Source organism: Ahaetulla prasina, chromosome 4 (assembly GCF_028640845.1).
Source record: "Ahaetulla prasina isolate Xishuangbanna chromosome 4, ASM2864084v1, whole genome shotgun sequence".
Lineage (NCBI taxonomy): Eukaryota > Metazoa > Chordata > Lepidosauria > Squamata > Colubridae > Ahaetulla > Ahaetulla prasina.
Window position 1 is genome coordinate 52,562,416 of NC_080542.1, and position 23,649 is coordinate 52,586,064.

At 45.2% G+C, this 23,649-nt stretch overlaps 1 protein-coding gene across 7 annotated transcripts in view; it reads left to right on the top strand.

The window, feature by feature from the left end:
- The window catches only part of REEP1 (receptor accessory protein 1), a 71,574-nt gene that overhangs the window by 28,519 nt on the left and 19,406 nt on the right, over positions 1 to 23,649 (top strand). For all 7 annotated transcript variants that reach the window (XR_009155059.1, XM_058182911.1, XM_058182914.1 and 4 more), the window contains one exon: positions 15,524 to 15,707. Coding sequence is in view for 6 of the 7 variants with exons in the window: in XM_058182911.1 (XP_058038894.1) it covers positions 15,524 to 15,707 (184 nt within the window). In the remaining variant the exon portion in view is untranslated. The remainder of the gene's footprint in view (positions 1 to 15,523; positions 15,708 to 23,649) is intronic.

The following is a 23,649-nucleotide window of genomic DNA, read 5'->3' on the forward strand; positions in this document are numbered from 1 at the left end:
ACTCTAAATTGATTTTATACAAAATTCCAAATAATACGACAAACTGAACAGAACATTTTGTGCTAAAAATGAAGGTTGTTTAAAGAGGTAAGAATAATTGTATATACATTTACAATCTCTGTATGATAATTGAGAATGAACTGATACAGACAGACTTACAAGAACAATTGTGCCCACAATTTGGGTCATAAGACATTCCAATTGTTAAACTGGGTGCTCATGTGACCATCTCATTCAACAACAGCAGTCCTAGTTTCCCCTACTGCAGTTGTTAAACAACTGCACAGAGTGCCCTGAGGTGAGAAAGGCTCTGGGAGACCAGTACCCCCCATGCCACATGCAGAAACCTGCTGCAGACCAGAAGACCTCAGCCAACTAGATCCACCAGTATGCGGAAACGTGCCACAGGCCAGGAGGCTATGCCTTCTGATACAGGGAGGTTTACTGTGGGTTAGGAGCCCTTGGTTAGCAATCTCACCAGCACATCAGGACTTCTCAACATCCAGTTGTGCAGGTCCTCTTCCCTTCCCTTTTCAGGTAGCTGCTGACAAGCATGCCCAGCCAATGAAATGCGCATTTACTGCAGAAAGCTAGCCAACACCAGCCCTTGCAATATTCTGAGCCTCTATCTCTGAAAACATTATGTTGGCTAGCTTTCTGCAGTCACTGTACCTTGTATTGGCAGAGTGCACTTGTACAGAAAGCAAAGATAAGTGGAGCAAGAAGCTGGGCAGAGAAAATTTAATTTAATTTAATTTAATTTAATTTAATTTAATTTAATTAATTGCAATAATACAAGGGCAACCAATAGATTTAAACTTAATGTAAACCGCTTTAATCTAGATTGCAGAAAATATGACTTCTGCAACAGAATCATCAGTGCTTGGAATACTTTACCTGACTCTGTGGTCTCTTCCCATAATCCTAAAAGCTTTAACCAAAAACTTTCTACTATCGACCTCACCCCATTCCTAAGAGGACCATAAGGGGCGTGCATAAGCGCACAAACGTGCCTACCGTTCCTGTCCTATTGTTTTTCTTTTCTTCTTCCTCTATATGTTTATATTACAGCACCGAGACGGCTTTGGTCGCGTTGGTGGATGACCTCTGGAGAGCCCGGGACAGGGGTTGTTCCTCTGTCCTGGTTCTATTAGATCTCTCGGCGGCTTTTGATACCATCGACCATGGTATCCTGCTGTGACGGTTGGGGGGATTGGGAGTAGGAGGCACCGTGTATCGGTGGTTCTCCTCCTATCTCTCTGACCATTCGCAGACGGTGTTGGCAGGGGGGCAGAGGTCGACCCCAAGGCGCCTCACTTGTGGGTTGCCTCAGGGGTCTGTCCTCTCGCCTCTCCTGTTCAACATCTATATGAAGCCGCTGGGTGAGGTTATCCGTGGTTTCGGGGTGGACTATCATCTGTACGCTGATGACACCCAGCTGTACATTTCCACCCCGAACCACCCCAATGAAGCCGTTGAGGTGATGGGCCGGTGTCTTGAGGCCGTACGGGTCTGGATGGGGAGGAACAGGCTTCGACTCAACCCTTCCAAGACAGAGTGGCTGTGGGTGCCGGCGTCCCGGTACAGTCAGCTTACACCATCGCTGACTGTGGGGGAGGAAGTACTGACCCCCAGGGAGGGAGTGCGCAACTTAGGCGTTCTCCTGGACGACCGGCTGTCCTTAGAGGATCATTTGACAGCCGTCGCCAGGGGAGCTTTTTATCAGGTCCACCTGATTCGCCAGTTGCGCCCCTTCCTTGACCAGGACGCCTTACGCACGGTCACTCACGCCCTCGTCACTCCCCGCCTGGACTATTGCAATGCTCTCTACATGGAGCTCCCCTTGAAGAGCACCCGGAGGCTTCAGTTAGTCCAGAATGCGGCCGCGCGGGTGATAGAGGGAGCACCGCGTTGCTCCCATATAACACCTATCCTGCGCGGCCTGCACTGGCTACCGGTAGTCTTCCGGGTGCAATTCAAGGTTTTGGTTACCATCTTTAAAGCGCTCCATGGCTTAGGACCGGGATACCTTCGAGACTGCCTTCTGCCACCGATTGCCTCCCAACGACCGGTGCGCTCCCACAGAGTGGCCCTCCTCAGGGTGCCATCGACCAAACAATGTAGGTTGGCGACCCCCAGGGGGAGGGCCTTCTCTGTGGCGGCACCAGCCCTGTGGAATGAGCTTCCTCCAGGATTACAACTCCCTGACCTCCGGACCTTCAGACGTGAACTGAAGACTCTATTATTTCAGCGTGCGGGACTAGCCTAAGAACAATGTTTTAACCAAATTTTAATGGGGGTTTTATTGGTTCTTACTGTTTTAGTGATCAGGCTTTGATAATATTTAGTTTTAATCTGGGTTTTAAATGTTTATTTATTACATTGTTTTATATTGTTTTAATATGCCTGTGAACCGCCCTGAGTCCTACGGGAGATGGTGCGGTATATAAGTTTGATAAATAAAATAATAAAATAAATAAAATAAAATATGTGTATATACTATATAATCTTTTTGTATGATGTTGTGACAAAATAAATAAATAAAATATTTAGGTCTTGGGAAGTGGTGGGGCAGGGGGAAGGCTGATGTGCTGGTGGGCCTAGCAGGTCAAGGCTTCCCAGCCCATGGGGGGAAATTGCAGTGCTCCTGTGTTCATGAGGGAAGGCACACTGCCAAGCGCCCCAAATTTTGTCATATGACAGCAGGAGGATTTTGACAGTTGGAACTTCAGGAGGGAGTTGTATGTCCCTTTGTTTAGTGCTGTTGTAATTTTGAATAGTTCCGGTTTGTTGCACAATCAGCCAGATTGTTGTTACATTTATTTGCCACCTATTTCACCACAGGACTATTCAAGGCCTCTTATAACAATAAAAAGGAAGAAATTATAAGAATGTAAACAAAACTGAAGTAAAATAATAGAACAATAAAATAAACAACGAAGAAGAAAGCAATCAGAATACACCAATATGAAAACCAAAAAAGTGGATGGGTGGAAATCAGAGAGAAAGGGATGGGAGGTAGAGTCAGCCATCAAATGGATTGCTAAAGTTGTCCTAGTGATGCTCAGACATGAATCCAAGAGAACTCCTAAGATGTGAAATGGGTTTGAATAAAATGGGATGATAAAATCTAATATTCTTGAGGCTCCATGCACCCAAAGCCACTCAGTCAGTTGCTGAATGAATGGTCATAAATCAAAGATAAATCAAGAAATCAAGTAAAGCAATATTATTTGTTTATTTCAGTTGATTTATTGCATTGATTTAATAACTTGTCACAATTAAATGTCAGATGATCCTGAACATTAAACATTGGACAAAAGGAATATGTTTGCTAGACTATGCTTTCAAAGGGAGAGGAGGTTTAATTGCCTAATTAAGTTAATTGTATAAATAGTTATAAGAAAAGTATTAATTGGAATTAGAGGATAAATAAGATTGATATGAAATATAAAACTAATTTACCCTTTAGGATATTGTTTAAATTCTTTTTGTTTTCCTATTATTGTGAAGCTAAGACTATTTCACGTCTAAATTGTATACCATTTAGTGTTTGAATGGCCTTTAGAAGTGGTGGAATCTACAATACATTGTATTGCATAATTTCACTTCATATAGAGCAGGGGTGTCAAAATGACGGCCTGTGGTTGGTATACTTCACACACAGGCCATGCCCACTCCAGCTCCATGAATGGGAAAAATGTCATGTGATGGCAACATGACGCAACAAGTTTGACACCCGTGATATAGAGAAATTGGCTGTTAATTATTCTACAAAAATCCTAGAAGCGAGGTCAGTACTCAACATGTACACATAGATGACAACAATAAGGCCTTGAATAGCACAGTATATGGTATATACAGTTTTTCAGCAACAAGGTTCACCTATGACTTTATACTTGTAGAACAATCTTAATGTTTGTTGTATATGTCGCCACAGTGGGATTTTTTTTTACCTGCTAGATCACCCAGCTCCTTAATTTTGTCTTACATTTGGATCTGAAAGATGGGCAGGTAACCTTGTGAAGGTTTCTATTAACTTCTAAACTAATCTACATATTATCAAGCAAGACCAGCATGCTTGCCAATGCCTTTTTTTTTACTAAAACAAGCACTATCAAGAGTAAAATGTGGAACATTGTTATTCTGCTTTCTTTGATCCATTCAGCTTTAAACTATGACTTTTATCAGCAATAACAAAAATTGCAGGGGTGCCATTTAACATAGGAGTAGTTTACTATTTTTAGTAAACTTTTACTGCTACAGTTTCACCTTAGTTATGACAGGATTATTTAGTCATTCAGTGGCTACATGATTTCACTTCTGTAGATTTTAACACACAGAGCTTGTGCAGAGTTTCAGCTAAGATGCTTTGAAGCACATGCCGGTGCAAATACAGCATATCTGCAATTCTTTAAAGCAGCTTTTTTTTTCTCCAGAATCATGTCCCCTTTTGCAGCTGCTATGCACTCCCAAGAAAATTTACATCTGGTTTATGAAGTTGTAGAAAGTTTGTTTGTTTATTTATTTATTTATTTATTTATTTATTTATTTATTTATTTGATTTGATTTGTATACCGCCCTTCTCCAGAGGACTCAGGGCGGTTCACAGCCAGTAAAAAATACATATCATACAAGTTAAGATCAATATAAAAAACTGATTCAATTTATGGCCTAAAAACTAAAATAAGAATAAAACCCTGTTTAAAAGACTACTTTTAAGCTAGCCCTGCGCGATGAAACAGAAGAGTCTTCAGCTCGCAGCGAAAGGTCCGGAGGTTTCGGGAGTTGACGCAGCCCCGGAGGCAGCTCATCCCAGAGGGCAGGAGCCCCCACAGAGAAGGCCCTCCCCCTGGGGGTCGCCAGCCGACATTGTTTGGCTGACGGCACCCTGAGGAGGCCCTCCCTGTGGGAGCGCACAGGTTGATGGGAGGCTACTGGTGGCAGTAAGCGGTCCCGTAAGTAACCTGGTCCTATGCCATGGAGCGCTTTAAAGGTTGTAACCAGCAGCTTGAATTGCACCCGAAAGACCACCGGAAGCCAGTGCAGACCGCGCAGGAGAGGTGTCACATGGGAGCCACGAGGTGCTCCCTCTATCACCCGCGCAGCTGCATTCTGGACCAGTTGGAGCTTCCGGGTGCCCTTCAAGGGGAGCCCCATGTAGAGAGCATTGCAGTAGTCTAGGCGGGACGTGACGAGGGTATGAGTGACTGTGCAGAGGGAAGCCCGGTCTAGTAAAGGACGCAACTGGCGTATCAGGTGAACCTGATAAAAAGCTCCCCTGGCGACGGCCGTCCTATGCTCTTCTAAAGTTGTTATATATGTGCCTCCATTCACTCTAAAAGATGTTTTTTCTTTGTGCTACTACAGCCCACTTAACTTAGTGATCAATTCCTACTAAAAAAAAATCACCTGAAACAATATTTTAGCTACATCTCTAAAGAGTCTTCTGTGTAAAGACTGTGATGAAAATGTACATATGTAAACTAGATTGTTTATTCTTGACCTCGTTTTCACATTGCACTAAGCTATAATTTATTTAACCATAGTTTTTGAAGAAATAACAACTGTTTAGACTTGAACAATGCATTAAACCAATGTGGGTGACCTTTTCATGGTCAGACCCACAGGTTTTGAAAATCTCAAGCAGTGACATGATATGATGACATCACCCAAGGCAACAGTTTTGCATTGTTCAATACACTTGGGAGAGTGTTTTAACATTTTGGGGTTAAAGCAAAATATGTCCATTAGGTATAGAAGAAGTTAAAAGCATTTATGTTTATATATTATTTCTAAATGGGGGGGAAATCATATCACCAAAAATTGCTTACTATTCAGGTCTAAGCATTTGTAGTAAATCTTGAAGAACTTCAAAGCGGTTTTGAAGTTCTATGCTGTGAATTTTCAGTAGCCTATAAACCAGGTACTATAATAATCTGTAAATAACTGAATTCATAGATTAAGCTTTAAGCTTTTGATTAAGCTTTATTTTTATTTGAATAAAATTGTTGAATTCAAATAAAACTAAGATCAAATAATAAAGCTTAATCTGTGAATTCCGTTATTAAGCTTTAGATTTTACATATTGTTGGTATTTTTAGAACAGAACAGAATAACAGAGTTGGAAGTTTTGGAGGTTTTCTAGTCTGACCCCCTGCTTAGGCAGGAAACCCTACACAACTTCAGACAAATGATTATTTAATCTCTTCTTAAAAACTTCCAGTGTTGGAGCATTCACAACATTCACAATTTCTGGATTAATTGTTCTAATTATCAGGAAATTTCTCCTTAGTTCTAAATTGCTTCTTTCCTTGATTAGTTTCCACCCATTACTTCTTGTTCTAACCTCAGGTGCTTGGGAGAATAGTTTGACTCCCTCTTCTTTGTGGCAACTCTTGAGATATTGGAACACTGCTATCATGTCTCCCCTAGTCCTTCTTTTCATTAAACTAGACATACCGAGTTCCTGCAACCATTCTTCATATGTTTTAGCCTCCATTCCCCTAATCATCTTTGTTGCTGTTCTCTGTGCTCTTTTTAGAGTTTCAACATCTTTTTTATATCGTGGCAACCAATTATTTATAAGTATCCTTCATATTACTATTTAAAACAAAAATCTAAAAATACAGCTTCTAAAATATGTTCACTTTAAAGAGGTTTTAAAAACCTTTTGATTTAGCCATTTAAAAAGGAGGCATTATTGAAAAATTTATAAAAATGAAGACAAAATACATCCAAAATATATCAAGATATTTATACAGACTGATAATATAAATACATTTTGAGATATTTCAAGTGTTTATTTAATGAAATACTTGTAGAAAAAGACTAAGTTGATTTCATGTAATATGTACTTTTGGTTATATATAGCAAAGAAAAATACATTTTCTTGAAAGTTATTTCTAATATAATACTAACAGTTTGGTGTTTGATTTAAAAGAAAATATTTTTCATTTAAGTAATATTTTCCCAAGTAATATTTAACAACTTAAATGACAATCCTATGCATGTTTACTGAAATGCAAGCCCTAATGCATTCAACCATGATGATACCATGATAAACATAGGCTCCAGAGGTGGGTTTCAGCAGGTTCTGACCAGTTCTGGAGAACCGGTAGCAGAAATTTTGAGTAGTTCGGAGAACCAGTAGTAAAAATTCTGACTGGCGCCTATCCCATCTCTTATCTGTCTCCTGAGTTCCAGCTGATCTGGAGGAAATGGGGATTTTGCGGTAACCTTCCCCTGGATTGGGGTGGGAATGGAGATTTTATAGTGTCCTTCCCTGGAGTGAGGTGGGAATGGAGATTTTACAGTATCCTTCCCTGGAGTGGGGTGGGAATGGAGATTTTACAATATCCTTCCCATGCCACGCCCACCAAGCTATGCCATGCCCTCCAAGCCACACCCATAGAACCATAGTAAAAAAATTTGAAACCCACCACTGATAGGCTCCTAAGAATTCCATATAATATCTGGCATCATTTTGCTTTCTCATTAAAAATAACAGGGATGATAGCATTTGCTAATTCTTTCCATAATGTTTTTGTGTATTTGCATGTATTTTGTTCCATAGTTCACTATAGATTTTATAGTGAATAAGAAACACAGGATGCAAAAAATACATATATCTTTGTTTCAAGATGTTTCAAGATGTAAAAATAAACAGAGCAAAGGATAATTTTGAGACTGAAATATTTAGTAGGCCATGGTTATCCTTCTATTGGTAACCTATTCAGTGGCTGGAGTGCATTATATCAGCAGCTGCTATGATGGGAGACAGTTCAAATGTTTCAGCTATAGGTAATCTTCAACTTAGGACTGGTTGCCTAATGATTACAGATACAAGAGTCCAAAAAACATGGTTTAGAGTCCATCCTCAAATTTATAACTGCTACGCCACTACCACATAGTCATTTGAATGCATTTCAGGTGCTTGGTAACTGCCTCACATTTATGACCAGTTGCAGCATTCTAGAATTGCGTTTTGTGACTTCTTTGCCATTTTCTGGCAAGAAATGCCCATTGGATTAGCTGGATTTGGCCATATGATTTGCTTAACAATTGATGCAAAAACAGCTATAAAATGGAGCCTAATCACATGCTGTTTCAACTTATGACTGCAGTGACCTATGACCAAAATTCAGAACTCAAAATTGTGATTATAAATCAAGGACTACCTTGCAAAATAACTCATTTGTAAGACTTTTCACCAAAGCTAGTTGCTCACTGCTTACATTCTTAATCAATATTATTAGTCCATTTCTGTTCATTGCTAAATAATTACAGATATTACCTTTGGCCATACCCATGGAGCTGCCATTTTTCTTCCTGTTTTGGAACTGGTAAAAAATAAGGCTGTTCTAAAACTTGCTGCCTCCTCCACATGCTTTATTCTGTATTATGTAAAATAAACAGAGCAAAGGATAATTTTGAGACTGAAATATTTAGTAGGCCATGGTTATCCTTCTATTGGTAACCTATTCAGTGGCTGGAGTGCATTATATCAGCAGCTGCTATGATGGGAGACAGTTCAAATGTTTCAGCTATAGGTAATCTTCAACTTAGGACTGGTTGCCTAATGATTACAGATACAAGAGTCCAAAAATCATGATTTAGAGTCCATCCTCAAATTTATAACTGCTACGCCACTACCACATAGTCATTTGAATGCATTTCAGGTGCTTGGTAACTGCCTCACATTTATGACCAGTTGCAGCATTCTAGAATTGCGTTTTGTGACTTCTTTGCCATTTTCTGGCAAGAAATGCCCATTGGATTAGCTGGATTTGGCCATATGATTTGCTTAACAATTGATGCAAAAACAGCTATAAAATGGAGCCTAATGACATGCTGTTTCAACTTATGACTGCAGTGACCTATGACCAAAATTCAGAACTCAAAATTGTGATTATAAATCAAGGACTACCTTGCAAAATAACTCATTTGTAAGACTTTTCACCAAAGCTAGTTGCTCACTGCTTACATTCTTAATCAATATTATTAGTCCATTTCTGTTCATTGCTAAATAATTACAGATATTACCTTTGGCCATACCCATGGAGCTGCCATTTTCTGGCAAGAAATGCCCATTGGATTAGCTGGATTTGGCCATATGATTTGCTTAACAATTGATGCAAAACAGCTATAAAATGGAGCCTAATGACATGCTGTTTCAACTTATGACTGCAGTGACCTATGACCAAAATTCAGAACTCAAAATTGTGATTATAAATCAAGGACTACCTTGCAAAATAACTCATTTGTAAGACTTTTCACCAAAGCTAGTTGCTCACTGCTTACATTCTTAATCAATATTATTAGTCCATTTCTGTTCATTGCTAAATAATTACAGATATTACCTTTGGCCATACCCATGGAGCTGCCATTTTCTGGCAAGAAATGCCCATTGGATTAGCTGGATTTGGCCATATGATTTGCTTAACAATTGATGCAAAACAGCTATAAAATGGAGCCTAATGACATGCTGTTTCAACTTATGACTGCAGTGACCTATGACCAAAATTCAGAACTCAAAATTGTGATTATAAATCAAGGACTACCTTGCAAAATAACTCATTTGTAAGACTTTTCACCAAAGCTAGTTGCTCACTGCTTACATTCTTAATCAATATTATTAGTCCATTTCTGTTCATTGCTAAATAATTACAGATATTACCTTTGGCCATACCCATGGAGCTGCCATTTTCTGGCAAGAAATGCCCATTGGATTAGCTGGATTTGGCCATATGATTTGCTTAACAATTGATGCAAAAACAGCTATAAAATGGAGCCTAATCACATGCTGTTTCAACTTATGACTGCAGTGACCTATGACCAAAATTCAGAACTCAAAATTGTGATTATAAATCAAGGACTACCTTGCAAAATAACTCATTTGTAAGACTTTTCACCAAAGCTAGTTGCTCACTGCTTACATTCTTAATCAATATTATTAGTCCATTTCTGTTCATTGCTAAATAATTACAGATATTACCTTTGGCCATACCCATGGAGCTGCCATTTTTCTTCCTGTTTTGGAACTGGTAAAAAATAAGGCTGTTCTAAAACTTGCTGCCTCCTCCACATGCTTTATTCTGTATTATGTAAAAATAGGTATATATAGTTATTTGTATAGTTTTAAGGACATCATTCTAAGGGCTGTGATTGTAGTTCACTTAACTGAAACCCTACTCGCTTTCAGTATCGTTCATTGTATTGTCTATGTCATGTTGTGCATGCTGTCTTGATCTCCCTGGGATCAGTCAAATAAATAAGAAAATAAAATTCTCTTTTAATTAGCAAACACACTGCTTTGTTACTGCACAAACTATATTTTTTAAATCTTTTCTCTTGTCCTTATCATTAGCTACTGATTTTTTTTAAAAATAATAAAAAAAAGAGGCTCTGCCAATCAGGCAGCTCAGTTGGGATTTTCAGAGCCTTTTTTTTTTACTTTTAAAGTAAAGTTTAAAGTATCAGACAAATAGGTTGTAAAAAATGCTTTTAAAAGGTAAAAAAGAGGCTCTGATGATCCCACCTGAGCTGCCTGATTGTAAGAGCCTTCTTTTTTTACTTTTAAAAGCATTTTTTTACAACCTATTCGGCTGAATAGGTTGTAAAAAATGCTTTTAAAAGTAAAAAAAAAGATCATACGCCATAGCTGATCACCCCACCCTCCGCACGCAGTTCTACTTACTCTATGCCTCCTTTTGGCATGCACTGCATGCACACCTCACATTTGGTGCGTGGTACGCAGTGTGCATTCACAGCCAGCAAACCAGTAGAAAACCGGTTCAGATTTCATCACTGATCAGTCCCCAGCATCTCCAGAGGAATTGAGACAGTTTCCTGTTTGAAATCACGAATCAATACTATATAAACAGGGGTCTCCAACATTGGCAACTTTAAGACTTGTGTAATTCAACTCCCAGAATTGAGGAGTTGAAGTCCACAAGTCTTAAAGTTGCCAAGGTTGGAGACCCCTGATACAGAAGGTTCTGAACAAAATGAACCCATAATTTAATTAGCTTTTTTTAATTCCTCCCCCAACTAGTTTATGGGTCATAATATAGCAGAAGGGAGTAAAAATGCAGCCTGCTTTTGATGTCCTCAAGAATGCTAGTAAGGAAAGATGAATCCCAGAAATGGCATTATTGCTCAAAAAATAGAGTCCTGGTGGCTACAAAACAGGGGAGTTGAAACTTTGGGAGATAATGCTTTTTCTCTGTCAAGAAAATAGTTTTTCTGGGAGTATTCTTTCACATTTATAAATTTCTCAAAATTTTACAAGTTCCCTCTCAGAAGGGATTTTAGAAAGAATTTTATGTGGGTATGAAGATGAATAAAATGTCCATACATATTAATATCAGCGGTGGGTTTTTACCAGTTCGCCCCGGTTCAGGCGAACCAGTAGTGGCAGCGGCAGGAGGCTCCGCCCACCTGCCCGGATGTCATCACGGACACTCTGTGCATACGCAGAAGCACCGCACATGAGCAAAGCAAACGAGCACGCGCATGTGTTCCCGGTTTTGAACCGGTAGCAAAGGTAAATGGAACTCACTACTGACTAACATACATAAAAACATGACAATTAAAAAAAAATATTGAAGGAGAGATGAAGAATGTCCAATTTGTCACTTAAAATAATGGATTTTCAATATGTGCTTGCATGCTTCCCCCCCCCCCCACAAATACCTATTATTCTGAATCAAAAAGTTATTATGTGTCTCTATTGATTTTCACAGGGTCAAGGAGCTGTCAGAGAGGCTCGGAGTTTTAGCATGCAAGACCTTACCACAATTAGAGGAGAGACCAGCAGCACTGCAATTCCACTTCCTTGCGCCCCATCAGTTTCTGCACGGGCAAGTAGCAAGCAGAGTCAGCCGAAAACTTCCAAAATTGCATCAGACAGTATTGGACGTTCAGGTTAGTAGGAGTTGCCTGCAGACTTAATAACATTTCCTCCTATCATCAATTATTAAAAATGAACACAATATGATACAATAACATTGAATTTTGTATTTCCCCAAAGCCCATATAATTCCAATTTCAGACATTCAGACAATTTAAAAGGACATTTTTAGAATGATTTTGTAACCTTCAGTTGGGCAAAATTGTGAGTCACAAGGCAGCAATTTTTGAAATAAGGTACCTCAAACAGATTAACCTTCACAATGCCGGGACCCATTGCTCTTACAGAATGAAATTTGGGAAACTTGGGGCCACTTTAGAGCCACTGCTATGCTGCTGCAGATTCAGCACTACCATGCTGCTGTGGTCAGCCAGGATGATATGATTGTCATTTCCAATGCACCCTGATAGCTTCCTACAAATCAGTAAGGAAGCTGGCAGGAAGCACAAACTTGATCATGATTGCCCATGCTTCAGGTTTGCAGGGAGCATCAGTAGGAGGGAAGTTAGTAAGGAAGGTTGCAAGTTGCTCAGTTAAATCTCCCCCATTCATGCTATCTCTCCAGACCCCCTGCACTTACATCTTACCAAAGAACTGCACATGTCTGCTCACCATATCTGACCTCCAGTATGTTACAATCCCTTACTCCTTTCTGATCTGTGGGGCAGCTCTTGCACACCCCCAAGCACCCTTCCTGACCTGTACAGCACCATAACACATACCTTTCCTGACCTGTGCACAGGGGTGAAATGCTACTGGTTCGGACCGTTTCAGCCAAACTGGTAACAATGGTTGCCATTGGTTCACCAAACTGGTAGCAGTCATCTCTGGTGGCCCCGGTCGCTCGCTCAGCCAGCTCTGCTCCATCCCCACCAGTGGCTGTGTGATGCTGTGCGCGGGGCATTGAGCAGTTAAATAGGGAAGCCACTTTCACACCACTCCCCCTTGCTTCCCCAAGCGCAGAGCCAAGGCTGTGCACTTCCTCACAGGGCTGGCCACTAGCAAAGAGCCATGCAACCGACAGCCGTTCAATGACCCGCGCGCAGCATCACCCAGCTGCCGGTGGGAATGGAGCAGCCAGCCCAAGTTGGGCTTGGGCTGGCTGGCTGGCTGGAGCAGCGCTGCAGCCGAGGCCTGCGCACCAACATTCACCGGCAAGCACAACTTTACTTGGGCCATTCAAGCTGCCACTGCAGGGCTAGCCGCCTGGCACAAAACCTCGTGATTTTTCTCCTCCTAGTCCTCAGTGTCATCCTCCCTGGTCAAGCAGTGGTGGGTCCGCGGGAATCATTCCTGTCCCTGGGCTGGCTGCTCCGTCTCCACTGGCGGCTGGGCGATGCTGTGCACGGGTCATTGAATGGCTGGTGGCCATGTGACTCTTTGCTGGTGGCCAGCCCGGTGAGGAAGTGCATGGCCTCAGCTTTGTGCTTGGGGAAGCGAGGGGGAGTGGCATGACAGCGGCTTCCCTGCTCAACCCTGACAACTGGTGCCTGAACCAGCATCCCGAGAGAAGCAGAGAAGATCACCGCTTGCAAGCAGACAAGCAAAGATAGCAAGCATAAGCCACGCGTGGGAAAATGAGAGGCCCTGTTGTCCCGCAGAACCTGTTGCTGCTTGTGAGGTGGCGAGGAGAACGGCGAGACTCAGGGAGTAGGTCAGGTGGAGCTGGCTGACTCAGGACTGTTCATAAGCTGCCCCGGCCGCTGCCAGAAGCTTGGGTGCCTCGGCTTCATATCGCTCCCTCCCTCCCTCACACACACAGAAAAAAACAGAGGTTAGAGAACTCTCTTGCTCGCTTGCTCTCCAAGTTCCCCATGCACACCATTTGAGGAAAGGGCATGCATGGCTGGGCGCATTTGGCTGCAGGAGGAAGCTTGGGTGGAAGGTGGCTTTTTCTGCAGCATCCCTCTCCCCGCTTTGGATCCCTGCAAGGGGGGAGGCTCTGCCTTTGCAGAAATGCAGCAGGCAGTTTGTACAGAGGATTGGGTGGGATGCGCGGCCCTCTGGGATGGAGAGCAGGACAAGAGAAGGCTCTGAGGTTTGCTTGGGCAATCAAGCCAGAGCGAAATTCAAAGCATTGACAGCTTCAGAAGGGCAGAATGTGGTTCAGAATGTGCAGCTCCTGGCTCTAACAGTGAGTGATGTGAGTGACGTCAACTTGGCCATGCCCACCAAGCCACGCCCACAGCACCGGTAGGAAAAAAATTAGATTTCACCACTGCCTGTGCAGCATCTTTTGCATAACTCCATTACTCCCTTCCAGGATAATATGGTAATAAGATTAATTCTTCTTTCTTTGGAAAAAAGAAATGTTACTTACGTTAAACAAAACTGCATGAAAATGTCACATTATATGTTAATGCTACTGGAATTCAACTTTGCATGGGCTAAGTTTTTTCACCCTTGATTGTTAAGGAAATTGTTCCAAAATATTTAGCATAGGGAATTTCTGTACTTTTTCTCTCTTCCTTGTGTAAAAGACAAAATATACTTCATATGTAAAAAGATCATGCGCCATAGCTGATCACCCCACCCTCCGCACGCAGTTCTACTTACTCTATGCCTCCTTTTGGCATGCACTGCATGCACACCTCACATTTGGTGCGTGGTACGCAGTGTGCATTCACAGCCAGCAAACCAGTAGAAAACCGGTTCAGATTTCATCACTGATCAGTCCCCAGCATCTCCAGAGGAATTGAGACAGTTTCCTGTTTGAAATCACGAATCAATACTATATAAACAGGGGTCTCCAACATTGGCAACTTTAAGACTTGTGTACTTCAACTCCCAGAATTGAGGAGTTGAAGTCCACAAGTCTTAAAGTTGCCAAGGTTGGAGACCCCTGATATAGAAGGTTCTGAACAAAATGAACCCATAATTTAATTAGCTTTTTTTAATTCCTCCCCCAACTAGTTTATGGGTCATAATATATCAGAAGGGAGTAAAAATGCAGCCTGTTTTTGATGTCCTCAAGAATGCTAGTAAGGAAAGATGAATCCCAGAAATGGCATTATTGCTCAAAAAATAGAGTCCTGGTGGCTACAAAACAGGGGAGTTGAAACTTTGGGAGATAATGCTTTTTCTCTGTCAAGAAAATAGTTCTTCTGGGAGTATTCTTTCACATTTATAAATTTCTCAAAATTTTACAATACAAGTTCCCTCTCAGAAGGGATTTTAGAAAGAATTTTATGTGGGTATGAAGATGAATAAAATGTCCATACATATTAATATCAGCAGTGGGTTTTTACCAGTTCGCCCCGGTTCAGGCGAACCAGTAGTGGCAGCGGCAGGAGGCTCCGCCCACCTGCCCAGATGTCATTACGGACACTGTGTGCATACGCAGAAGCACTGCACATGAGCAAAGCAAACGAGCACGCGCACGTGTTCCCGGTTTTGAACCGGTAGCAAAGGTAAATGGAACTCACTACTGACTAACATGCATAAAAACATGACAATTAAAAAAAAATATTGAAGGAGAGATGAAGAATGTCCAATTTGTCACTTAAAATAATGGATTTTCAATATGTGCTTGCATGCTTCCCCCCCCCCCCACAAATACCTATTATTCTGAATCAAAAAGTTATTATGTGTCTCTATTGATTTTCACAGGGTCAAGGAGCGCTGTCAGAGAGGCTCCGGAGTTTTAGCATGCAAGACCTTACCACAATTAGAGGAGAGACCAGCAGCACTGCAATTCCACTTTCGCACGCCCCATCAGTTTCTGCACGGGCAAGTAGCAAGCAGAGTCAGCCGAAAACTTCCAAAATTGCATCAGACAGTATTGGACGTTCAGGTTAGTAGGAGTTGCCTGCAGACTTAATAACATTTCTTCCTATCATCAATTATTAAAAATGAACACAATATGATACAATAACATTGAATTTTGTATTCCCCCAAAGCCCATATAATTCCAATTTCAGACATACTTTAAAAGGACATTTTTAGAATGATTTTGTAACCTTCAGTTGGGCAAAATTGTGAGTCACAAGGCAGCAATTTTTGAAGTAAGGTACCTCAAACAGATTAACCTTCACAATGCCGGGACCCATTGCTCCTACAGAATGAAATTTGGGAAACTTGGGGCCACTTTAGAGCCACTGCTATGCTGCTGCAGATTCAGCACTACCATGCTGCTGTGGTCAGCCAGGGTGATATGATTGTCATTTCCAATGCACCCTGATAGCTTCCTACAAATCAGTAAGGAAGCTGGCAAGAAGCACAAACTTGATCATGATTGCCCATGCTTCAGGTTTGCAGGGAGCATCAGTAGGAGGGAAGTTAGTAAGGAAGGTTGCAAGTTGCTCAGTTAAATCTCCCCCATTCATGCTATCTCTCCAAACCCCCTGCACTTACATCTTACCAATAAACTGCACATGTCTGCTCACCATATCTGACCTCCAGTATGTTACAGTCCCTTACTCCTTTCTGATCTGTGGGGCAGCTCTTGCACACCCCCAAGCACCCTTCCTGACCTGTACAGCACCATAACACATACCTTTCCTGACCTGTGCACAGGGGTAAAATGCTACTGGTTCGGACCGTTTCGGCCAAACTGGTAACAATGGTTGCCATTGGTTCACCAAACTGGTAGCAGTCATCTCTGGTGGCCCCGGTCGCTCGCTCAGCCAGCCCTGCTCCATCCCCACCAGTGGCTGTGTGATGCTGTGCGCGGGGCATTGAGCAGTTAAATAGGGAAGACGCTTTCACACCACTTCCCCTTGCTTCCCCAAGCGCAGAGCCAAGGCTATGCACTTCCTCACAGGGCTGGCCACCAGCAAAGAGCCATGCAACCGACAGCCGTTCAATGACCCGCGCGCAGCATCACCCAGTTGCCGGTGGGAATGGAGCAGCCAGCCCAAGTTGGGCTTGGGCTGGCTGGCTGGCTGGAGCAGCGCTGCAGCCGAGGCCCGCGCACCAACATTCACCGGCAAGCACAACTTTACTTGGGCCATTCAAGCTGCCACTGCAGGGCTAGCCGCCTGGCACAAAACCTCGTGATTTTTCTCCTCCTAGTCCTCAGTGTCATCCTCCCTGCTCAAGCAGCGGTGGGTCCGCGGGAATCATTCCTGTCCCTGGGCTGGCTGCTCCGTCTCCACTGGCGGCTGGGCGATGCTGTGCACGGGTCATTGAATGGCTGGTGGCCATGTGACTCTTTGCTGGTAGCCAGCCCGGTGAGGAAGTGCATGGCCTCAGCTTTGTGCTTGGGGAAGCGAGGGGGAGTGGCATGACAGCAGCTTCCCTGCTCAACCCTGACAACTGGTGCCTGAACCAGCATCCCGAGAGAAGCAGAGAAGATCACCGCTTGCAAGCAGGCAAGCAAAGATAGCAAGCATAAGCCACGCCGTGGGAAAAATGAGAGGCCCTGTTGTCCCGCAGAACCTGTTGCTGCTTGTGAGGTGGCGAGGAGAACGGCGAGACTCAGGGAGTAGGTCAGGTGGAGCTGGCTGACTCAGGACTGCTCATAAGCTGCCCCAGCCGCTGCCAGAAGCTTGGGTGCCTCGGCTTCATATCGCTCCCTCCCTCCCTCACACACACAGAAAAAAACAGAGGTTAGAGAACTCTCTTGCTCGCTTGCTCTCCAAGTGCCCCATGCACACCATTTGAGGAAAGGGCATGCATGGCTGGGCGCATTTGGCTGCAGGAGGAAGCTTGGGTGGAAGGTGGCTTTTTCTGCAGCATCCCTTTCCCCGCTTTGGATCCCTGCAAGGGGGGAGGCTCTGCCTTTGCAGAAATGCAGCAGGCAGTTTGTACAGAGGATTGGGTGGGATGCGCGGCCCTCTGGGATGGAGAGCAGGACAAGAGAAGGCTCTGAGGTTTGCTTGGGCAATCAAGCCAGAGCAAAATTCAAAGCATTGACAGCTTCAGAAGGGCAGAATGTGGTTCAGAATGTGCAGCTCCTGGCTCTAACAGTGAGTGATGTGGTGGCGTCAACTTGGCCATGCCCACCAAGCCACGCCCACAGCACCGGTAGGAAAAAAAATTAGATTTCACCACTGCCTGTGCAGCATCTTTTGCATAACTCCATTACTCCCTTCCAGGATAATATGGTAATAAGATTAATTCTTCTTTCTTTGGAAAAAAGAAATGTTACTTACGTTAAACAAAACTGCATGAAAATGTCACATTATATGTTAATGCTACTGGAATTCAACTTTGCATGGGCTAAGTTTTTTCACCCTTGATTGTTAAGGAAATTGTTCCAAAATATTTAGCATAGGGAATTTCTGTACTTTTTCTCTCTTCCTTGTGTAAAAGACAAAATATACTTCATATGTAAAAAAGATGTAAAAAAGATGCTGAGACTCTAGAAGGAGTGCAGAGAAGAGCAACAAAGATGATTAGGGGACTGGAGGCTAGAACATATGAAGAACGGTTGCAGGAACTGGGTATGTCTAGTTGCAGGAACTGGGTATGTCTAGAGACTTTTCTACGCATGCGCAAGATGGCGGCTTACTGAAACGCCGGATCATCGGCTGGCGGATCCCTGGCTGATGGCGATGTTTTGCTGTTGCCTATGCCGCTGGCTCCCCTCGGCCCGGTGAATATTACATCTCAGCAATCGCGGGTGGGGTCTTTGGACCTCCTTGAACCCGCGGTTGCTGCGCTGGAGGCCGGAGGAACCGGAGACGGGGCGGATGAAGATGGCGGCCCTGCGGAGGTGCGTGGGCGGCCGGCCGACCCTCAGCTGTTCTCAGCTGTTTGGCGGTAAGCGGCGTGGGTTTCTAGCGCCGCTACCGCTTCCATCAGGCGACACCCACCCTGGACTAAGCCGCATGGACTCGGCTCCCCCGCTCTTGTTGTCATCTCCCTGTTGGTTACAGGGTGAGCGGTGGGAGACGAACGGCCATGTGGAGGTGTGGGGGGGGCGGCGGATGCCAGCTTCGCCGCGACGCCCGGGTTGTGTGGCTCAGCACTTCGACCCTCGCTTCTTTAAAACATCTTTTCCGTCGGCGGTGGAGGCTTGGCGGACTGGTGAAGGCGGCCTTGTGGAGATGGGGGGAGGGGGCTGCATGTTTTTCAGCTGAGATGGCGCTTATTCAGCTGCGCCTTGTTTGCACCCCTGGACTACGCCTCCTTGGGCTTCTGGTTTCCAGCTTGTTGGATCATCTCTCCCACTGAGGGTGGGGGCAAGTGATGGACATGACGACCATGTTGAGGCGTGGGGCAGGAAGGTGTATTCTCCAGCTGACACTGTGGCTACCCTTTACCCCCACCCCCGGACCTCCTTCCTGGACTGCTGGAACATCTCTCCCGCAGACGGCATACTCCGGTCCAGCGGAACATCTACCTGGTGGATGGGTTGAGACGGTTTACGATCTTTTGTCTGCTAATCCATCAGGATATAATGGATTTTACATCTCTTTAGGACGGACTGCCTGTCTCTTCTTTCCATCTCTTTTTTTCCATCCGTTACCGGACTCCAGAATGACATCCCAGTATAACATCTCGGCTGCCAAATGGGACATAGTCAGCTGATGGTTGATTCTATGCGTTATTCGCCACAGGAACTCTTGCGCCTGCAGTGCCCCCGCCTGCAGGAATGGCCCACCACATTATCGAGGGCGGCCTCTATGACGGGTCTTGGGACCCACAGAGGTGGCATGCTAAAAGAAGGGTTTATGGGGTTTTTAGAAAGGGAATTTTAAGGGGTGGGAGGGTAAGGGCGGGAAATGGGGGTAACCCGTCGGGTAGGGGGCCAGTTCCTGCACATGCTCGCGGCGGGTTTTCTTTATTAGGTCCAGAGGTTATGGGGGGAGGGCGTGTTCCTATTTGTGAGGGTGGTTCTATTGACACGGTAAGTGGGAGAGGCAGGTATGGCGGGCGAGGGTCATACCAAGTTTCGGGAGCGCGTGCTCGATGTTTGAAAGCGATCACGCGCCCCGACCCCTTGGACTTCACCCGTTCCCCGGATGGTCAGGATCCTCAGAGCTTGGGCCTCCGGCTGATGTTGTGCAATGCCCGGTCCGTGGTGAACAAAGCCCCCCTCGTTTGTGACCTTATACAGGGGGTTCGCGGACCTTATGGGCATTACGGAGACCTGGTTGGGCACTGAAGGCGTGCCCTGGTTGAGTTGTGCCCGCGGGTTTCCGTGCATTCCATCAGCCGAGGCCCAGGGTAGGGGTGGGGGTGGCGGTTGTGATTAGAGAGAGTCTAGAGCCGAGGAGACCACTGTACCTCAGATTGCGGGTGCGAATCCCTCTTTGTGAGATGGGGTCATAGGTGTCAGATGGGTATGCTGATCACGTACCTGGCTCCTTGCTGCGTGACAGCTGCCCTGCCCGAGCTCCTGGAGGTGCTGGCTGGGGTGGCAGTTGAGACCCCCAGACTTTTAGTCATGGGGGACTTTAACTTGCCATCGTCCGGCTCGTCATCGACGGCAGCTCGGGAGTTCATGGCTTCCATGACGGCCTTGGACATGACCCAAGTAGTTGATGGCCCTACTCACATTGGGGGTGGCACCCTGGACCTGATTTTTCTCTCTGGTCAGTGGTTGAGAGATCTGGACTTAAAGGAATTAGTCATTGAACCTTTGTCATGGTCAGATCACTCTCTTCTTCGCCTGGACTTTCTGACCGCCATTCACCACCGCAGGGAGACGGAGCCGACACGTTGGTTCCGTCCCAGGCGCCTGATGGACCCGGATGGGTTCCGGACGGAGCTTGGGCCATTTCCTGAGGGTCTGGCTCACGGCTCGACTGAGGAACTTGTTGCGGCCTGGGAACAGGCCGCGGCGGGGGCCTTGGACCGTGTCGTGCCTTTGCGGCCTCTGACCCGGCGCAGGTCCCAACCGGCTCCTTGGTTCTCCGAGGAGCTGAGAGGGATGAAGCGCCGGAGAAGACGCCTGGAGAGTCTCTGGAGGTCTAGCCGTTCGGAAGCTGATCGGACACTAGTGAAGTCCTATACTAGGACTTACCTAGTGGCATTGAGGGAATAGCTACGCCTCCTCCCTCATTGCATCGGCAGATAACCGCCCAGCCGCCCTGTTTCGGGTGACTCGCTCCCTCCTACACCAGGGGGAGCGGGATGACCCGTTGCAGGGACGTGCTGAGGAGTTTAACGGTTATCTATACGATAAAATCGTTCAGCTTCGGGATGGTCTGGACCAAGATTGCAGTGATACGGGCGAGATGCACGAGGGTGGTCTTGGTGACATTGTGTGGGATGAGTTTGACCCTGTGGCTCCCGAGGACATGGACAGGTTGTTGGGTAGGTTGAATGCCACCACGTGTTTACTGGACCCGTGCCCCTCTTGGCTGGTGCTGGCCACTCGAGAGGTGACACGAGGCTGGCTCCAGGCGATTACGACTGCTTCTTTGGTGGAGGGTGTCTTCCCGGCCGCCTTGAAAGAGGCGGTGGTGAGGCCCTCCTTAAAGCCTTCCTGGACCCGGCTGTTTTAGGTAATTATCGTCCGGTCTCCAACCTTCGGCGAAGGTTGTAGAGAGTATGGTGGCATATCAATTTCCCTTGCACCTGGATGAAACTGTCTATCTAGACCCGTTCCAGTCCGGTTTCGGCCCGGTTACAGCACGGAGACGGCTTTGGTCGCGTTGGTGGATGATCTCTGGAGGGCCAGGGACAGGGGTTGCTCCTCTGCCCTGGTCCTATTAGACCTCTCAGCGGCTTTCGATACCATCGACCATGGTATCCTGCTGCGCGGTTGGAGGATTGGGAGTGGGAGGCACCGTTTATCGGTGGTTCTCCTCCTATCTCTCCGACCGTCGCAGTCGGTGTTGACGGGGGCAGAGGTCGGCCCGGGCGCCTCACTTGTGGGGTGCCGCAGGGTCGATCCTCTCGCCTTCTGTTTAACATCTACATGAAGCCGCTGGGTGAGATCATCAGTGGTTTCGTGTGAAGTACCAGCTGTATGCGGATGACACCCAGCTGTACTTTTCTACGGACCACCCCAACGGTTATCAAGTGCTGTCCCGGTGCCTGGAGGCCGACGGGTCTGGATGGGGAGAAATAGGCTCAAGCTCAATCCTCCAAGACAGAGTGGCTGTGGATGCGGCATCCCGATACAGTCAGCTAAATCCGCGGCTGACCATCGGTGGCGAGTCATTGGCCCCGATGGAAAGGGTCCGCAACTTAGGCGCCTCCTGGATGAGCGGCTGTCTCTAGAAGACCATTTGACGGCCGTCTCCAGGAGAGCGTTCTACCAGGTTCGCCTGGTACGCCAGTTGCGCCTTTCTGGACCGGGATGCCCTATGCACGGTCACTCACGCACTCGTGACGTCTCGCCTGGATTACTGCAATGCTCTCTACATGGGGCTCCCTTGAAGGGCATCCGGAGGCTGCAGTTAGTCAGAATGCGGCTGCGGGTGATAGATGGAGCCCTCGTGGCTCCCGTATAACACCCATCCTGCGCAGGCTGCACTGGCTACCTGTGGCTTTCGGGTGCGCTTCAAGGTTTTGGTGACCACCTTTAAAGCGCTCCATGGCATTGGGTGGGATGCGCGGCCCTCTGGGATGGAGAGCAGGACAAGAGAAGGCTCTGAGGTTTGCTTGGGCAATCAAGCCAGAGCGAAATTCAAAGCATTGACAGCTTCAGAAGGGCAGAATGTGGTTCAGAATGTGCAGCTCCTGGCTCTAACAGTGAGTGATGTGAGTGACGTCAACTTGGCCATGCCCACCAAGCCACGCCCACAGCACCGGTAGGAAAAAAAATTAGATTTCACCACTGCCTGTGCAGCATCTTTTGCATAACTCCATTACTCCCTTCCAGGATAATATGGTAATAAGATTAATTCTTCTTTCTTTGGAAAAAAGAAATGTTACTTACGTTAAACAAAACTGCATGAAAATGTCACATTATATGTTAATGCTGCTGGAATTCAACTTTGCATGGGCTAAGTTTTTTCACCCTTGATTGTTAAGGAAATTGTTCCAAAATATTTAGCATAGGGAATTTCTGTACTTTTTCTCTCTTCCTTGTGTAAAAGACAAAATATACTTCATATGTAAAAAAGATGTAAAAAAGATGCTGAGACTCTAGAAGGAGTGCAGAGAAGAGCAACAAAGATGATTAGGGGACTGGAGGCTAGAACATATGAAGAACGGTTGCAGGAACTGGGTATGTCTAGTTTAATAAAAAGAAGGACTAGGGGAGACATGATAGCAGTGTTCCAATATCTCAGGCGTTGCCACAAAGAAGAGGGAGTCGGGCTGTTCTCCAAAGCACCTGAGGGTAGAACAAGAAGCAATGGGTGGAAACTGATCAAAGAAAGAAGCAACTTAGAACTAAGGAGAAATTTCCTGACAGTTAGAACAATTAATAAGTGGAACGACTTGCCTGCAGAAGTTGTGAATGCTCCAACACTGGAAATTTTAAGAAAATGTTGGATAACCATCTGTCTGAGATGGTGTAGGGTTTCCTGCCTGGGCAGGGGGTTGGACTAGAAGGCCTCCAAGATCCCTTCCAACTCTGTTGTTGTTATTGTTACTGTTATATATTTCTATATAACATGTCATTTGTTGGATATTCCTGAGACTGTCAGTTTCTCTCTCAATTCAGTTCAGTTTTCTTTCTGATAGTTCAGGCTAGAAAAGATCACTCCACAGGCTGTTAGCTGTAGATAGACTCAAGTAACTTTTTATTCCCTAAATAAAGCTAATTTTTATTTTCTTTCATGAAAGTGCTAGACGAGAATACTTTTTCCATACTCTATATGAAGGTAATTATGATCTAACAAAAGCTACTATGGTTTCAAATTTAAAGATGGCGTGTAAAAAGCATA